At 41.4% G+C, this 4,183-nt stretch overlaps 1 protein-coding gene across 1 annotated transcript; it reads left to right on the forward strand.

Moving 5' to 3' along the window:
- The first annotated feature begins 1,604 nt into the window (after positions 1–1,604).
- Positions 1,605–3,531, forward strand: LOC127321240 (protein MHF1 homolog). The gene is made up of 4 exons (XM_051350278.2): positions 1,605–1,792; positions 1,909–1,980; positions 2,886–2,966; positions 3,195–3,531. The coding sequence occupies exons 1-4, from the start codon at positions 1,654–1,656 to the stop codon at positions 3,320–3,322; spliced, it is 420 nt and encodes a 139-aa protein (XP_051206238.1). The 5' UTR covers positions 1,605–1,653; the 3' UTR covers positions 3,323–3,531.
- The last annotated feature ends 652 nt before the right edge of the window (positions 3,532–4,183 follow it).

Below are 4,183 nucleotides of genomic sequence, written 5' to 3' on the forward strand. Positions count from 1 at the left end.
CAACGCCACAAAGGCCTAGCTCACTTGTCCACTAAGGGATTTCCTCAAGGTGAAAACTGGACCTTTACAAGGTTCTTGGGGCACACATCTACAAATGAATTGGAGGCTCTCAATAGCTGTAACAACACAACAACAACAAGAACAAGTCAACCACAAGCAACTAGGGTTTCCAATTGGAACATTAGCAAAGAGGCCCTAAAGCAAATCAGGGGGAAATGTAAATCGCTTCGGTGAATATGTAGATCAGGATCTTTTCATTCGATTCTCCAAAGAACAAGAGCTTTGGATGGTTGGAGTAGGAGATCAAGTGAATCTTGTGTTTTCTTGTGGCTCAACAATGGTGGGTGAACTTGTGAGAGAGTGAGCAATCTGAGCTTGAGGAAGAAGGGGGTATTTATACCCCTCACCAAATCTGGCTGTTGCGGAATCTTGGGCCAGAATTTCTGGCCGCTCGACAGAATCGTCCGGCCAAATTTTCGGGGGTTGTACCGAGAGCATGGACCTTAGGTCCTTAGCCAAATTTTGGGGAGAATTTCCGGCCTAGAAATTCCCGATTCCTTTCTTTCTTCTTACTTTTCATCAAATGATTCTTTCATTTTAATTCTTCTCAGTTCAAACACACTTTGGATCATATATGCACACTAAGCCACGTTAGATCATCACAGATGTTGTCATCAAACACAAAAAACTATAATTATGGAGAGATGTTCTTTCATGTTGTCCCTTTGAAATCATGAGGTTACTTCCCTGATTACGTTGGTGAGGTAGTGGTGGTGGCGCATCTTTAGGTTTTTCTTCTCGGGTTTCGAGCTATCTAGACGATGCTCCCTCCAACGCTTGAGAGACCTTGTGCATGTACATGAAGGGTTGGACGGTTTGTGTTGTTCCTCCGAGCGGCAGCGTCAACATGGATTGAGGCCGCGTTGTTGCCTTGGTCTTGGCGACAACTTCTTTTCATGATGTTGGTCAATATAGACCATACTTACATAATCATAATGCATTACTTTTAGTGGTAGGTAACAATGTCAAGTTGGCTCCAAGAGTGAAACACATGCGGCAACCGACATCACGTCATCAACTCATGTTGGAGTGCCTCTAGGAGAAGGCATACAATGCAAAGGACCCTTCTTGTAAACTGCCTTTGGCCAGGGTCCTCCATAATGATCTGGATTTTCAACTAAGATCCTTGTTCTTAAAGAAAATACTAAATCACGTCCAATCCCCCCAAAAAATCACATCCTCCATTTTTTTTACCAAATCTTCGATTTATCATTAAATGGAATATTTATCTAAAGAGTATTTTCTCCATTCCATTTTAGTATACATCTTATACTATTTTTCTTTATATTAGCCTAAATTTTAACTTTTTAATTACAACAAACAAGCCCTACATTTTTTTATTGGATATTATTAATTTTAATGTAGCTTGGATTGGTTGTTTGCATGTCAAAGTAATAGTATTAAATGACTTGCTAAAATTGGCCTCAAAAGTTGTAGAATATAGACCAAAATAGAATGAGGGAATAAATTATAAGAACAAATTCAGGGACCTTCCAAAAAGAATTTAAATGACCACATCGCAAACCGTTAAAATGGAATAAGAACAAATTCAGGGGCCAAATCGCACATCAGACAGAAAACCTCTGCTCCCCAATGGACCCGGACGTGGAAATCCTCGCCGACGACGATGTACTCGGCGGGGACGGCGGCGAGGCAGAAAGACTTGAGGCGGAGGCCGAACTTCTCCGCAACCGCCTCAGGCTAGCCGTCATCAACATCGCGACCACCGAAGGTAGATTATTATCACGCCACTTCTTCACCTGGCGTCCATTTCCGCTGTCACTTCTTCGATCTTGCAATTAGCATCGGGACCGGAGCAGTAATGTATCAAGATTTTCTAATTTGTAGGAAAGAAGGTCGGCATGGAGATCGCGGATCCCGTCGTCGCTTGCATCGCCGACTTGACCTTTAAGAGCGCAGGTTCCCCTATATCCGGTCCTCCTTTTGTTGTATTTGCTCTACAGTGACTAGTGAATTGCAATGTAGACGGAATGAAGCTGGGAAGCAGTACACTTCATTTTAGTTTTTTTCTGAATAGCTGGTCTCACAACACGCTCCTGTTTGGTTTATTCTGAATGCCTGCAGCGAGGAACTTCTATTTGATTTGTCCGTTAAGAGAAGCCTTTGATTTGGGAAATGTGTGTTTCTGTATCATTAAGTATCTCAAAGTTCACGTCTGTCTTCAGTTGCTTTTTCTCTTACAACAAGCTCTGCTGTAAACCAAAAAAAATTCTGAACTATTCACTCACGATTAGCATACACCAATATCTGCTGTAGCTATTTACCTTTGCTGATTTGCATGCTTCTCTAACATCATTCAGCATATTTAGTTGGATATGAAATGTACCCTTGAAGAACAAAAGGTACTTTTGTATCCATTTAGGTGGTCAGACTGAATTCCAGACCTCGGTGGGTTGCATTAATACACGTGAGAAATAAGATTTCAAGTTGCACTGAACATCACTCCATCCTGTCCACAAACTTCAGAATCACATCCTTTTTGTGTTGCACTGTATATCAGACACAAACTAATAGTCGAACACATAAATTTCCAGCTGGGGGATTTTGTAGGAACCACAAAATTTTGGTTCTGCAGCGACAGTAAAGGAGATGGTCAGAACGTAAGGAGGTGGACTTTCCATGCAGCATCTCTGAAACTAGGGGACTTGCTATACTAAACTGCTCCTTTCTTTCTTTTGTTTTGCAGGGGAACTGCTTATTTCTAGTCTGTTTGTAGAATAAGAATGGTTCTAGAATCGTGTTAGATTTGCATCTGTGAAAATTGTATGGGCAGTGAAATTAACATCTTCTTTATCAATGTGCAGAGCAGATGGCTAAGGATGTGGAGCTGTTTGCCCAACATGCTGGTCGTAAATCCATTAGGATGGGCGATGTTATCCTCACAGGTACATGAGTAAATAATGTCTGTACTAATTTTAGAAAGAGAAGGAAAATATTAGCTTTCTAGATTTTATTTTTATACAAGGGTTAGTTGAAATACTTGTATGCTTGATATATCTTACATTAAATACAGTACATAGTTGCTAATCTAAGCAGAAAATTGCTTTTCTACTATCTTTATGGTTCTCTCAATACACCCTTTACTCACTGTTATTACTGGAATGCAATCCTAGCGCACAGAAATGAGCATCTTATGGGCCAGTTGCGGACATTTTGTCAAGACCTGAAGGGAAAAGATCCCTGCACCGGGAAGAAGAGAAAGAAATCATCGAAGAAGGATGATAACGTGACCGAAATCTGATCACAGATACGCGTCAAATCATCCTCTTACCCCTAGCTGTGCGAGAAGGTTGGCTGAACTGTAACTCTGCGGCGCAAACTACCCACTAATTCTGCACTTGCACGTATTTGGAGATTTTGTGCGTGGAAAATGATGTTCCCTGATTTACCCGTCACATTTACCGCTGTGTACTGAACCTGTTGGCGTTAAGGCATTGGCATATTCAGAAATCTCTTATCGCACGAGTCCTTGTGCTTGTCAGGATTTGACATTGGTGGAAGTTTACCTGAAGCAAAGTGCGCACATGGAGCATTAGTGCATTGGTAAGGGATCACATGGAATCACCTTCCGTGTAAGCAAAAAACCGCCAGTCTTTCTGCCCATCTGTTAAGCTGGGTGAGCCACAGGAAACTAGTGGCTAACGTTATAACCCCAGTCAGATCAAACGTGACTATATTAGTCCTTTTCTAAGGGAAATTTACCCCCTTTTTTTCGTTGAATTTAGTGAACTTTACTGTGTGCTTTGCATATAGGTTTTGCTTGTGTGAAAGAACTCGGGCCATGGCTTGGACTGAACCTGAAAGTGGGCCGAATGCTAGAATTGTATTGTTGGGCTAGAAGCCTACCTGGGAGCCCAGGAAATTACGAAATAACAAGAATTTTTTGTACCAGAACAGCAGGTAGTGAAGCCTTGGCCCTCTAAAAAAAGCAGGTAGTGAAGCCTTTTTTTTTTTTCTTCTTCTTCAAATTCTGCATTGCTCCTCGTGATAATCCTGTTTGTGTAGATTGATTTTGATGGCTATGAGATGATAAGATAGCGAAAGCTTGATCGACAGCTACTTTTGTGTTGGCAACAATATCAATAATAGCACTTCACCGCAA

The sequence above is a fragment of the Lolium perenne genome, chromosome 2 (assembly GCF_019359855.2).
Source record: "Lolium perenne isolate Kyuss_39 chromosome 2, Kyuss_2.0, whole genome shotgun sequence".
Classification (NCBI taxonomy): domain Eukaryota; kingdom Viridiplantae; phylum Streptophyta; class Magnoliopsida; order Poales; family Poaceae; genus Lolium; species Lolium perenne.

What these genes read in the sequence shown, in the direction of transcription:
- LOC127321240 (XM_051350278.2), top strand. Translation starts at nt 1,654, where the DNA reads ATGGACCCGGACGTGGAAATCCTCGCCGACGACGATGTACTCGGCGGG. An exon ending in CAACATCGCGACCACCGAAG is followed by an intron (nt 1,793 to 1,908) that starts GTAGATTATTAT and finishes TCTAATTTGTAG; the next exon opens with GAAAGAAGGTCGGCATGGAG. An exon ending in CTTGACCTTTAAGAGCGCAG is followed by an intron (nt 1,981 to 2,885) that starts GTTCCCCTATAT and finishes ATCAATGTGCAG; the next exon opens with AGCAGATGGCTAAGGATGTG.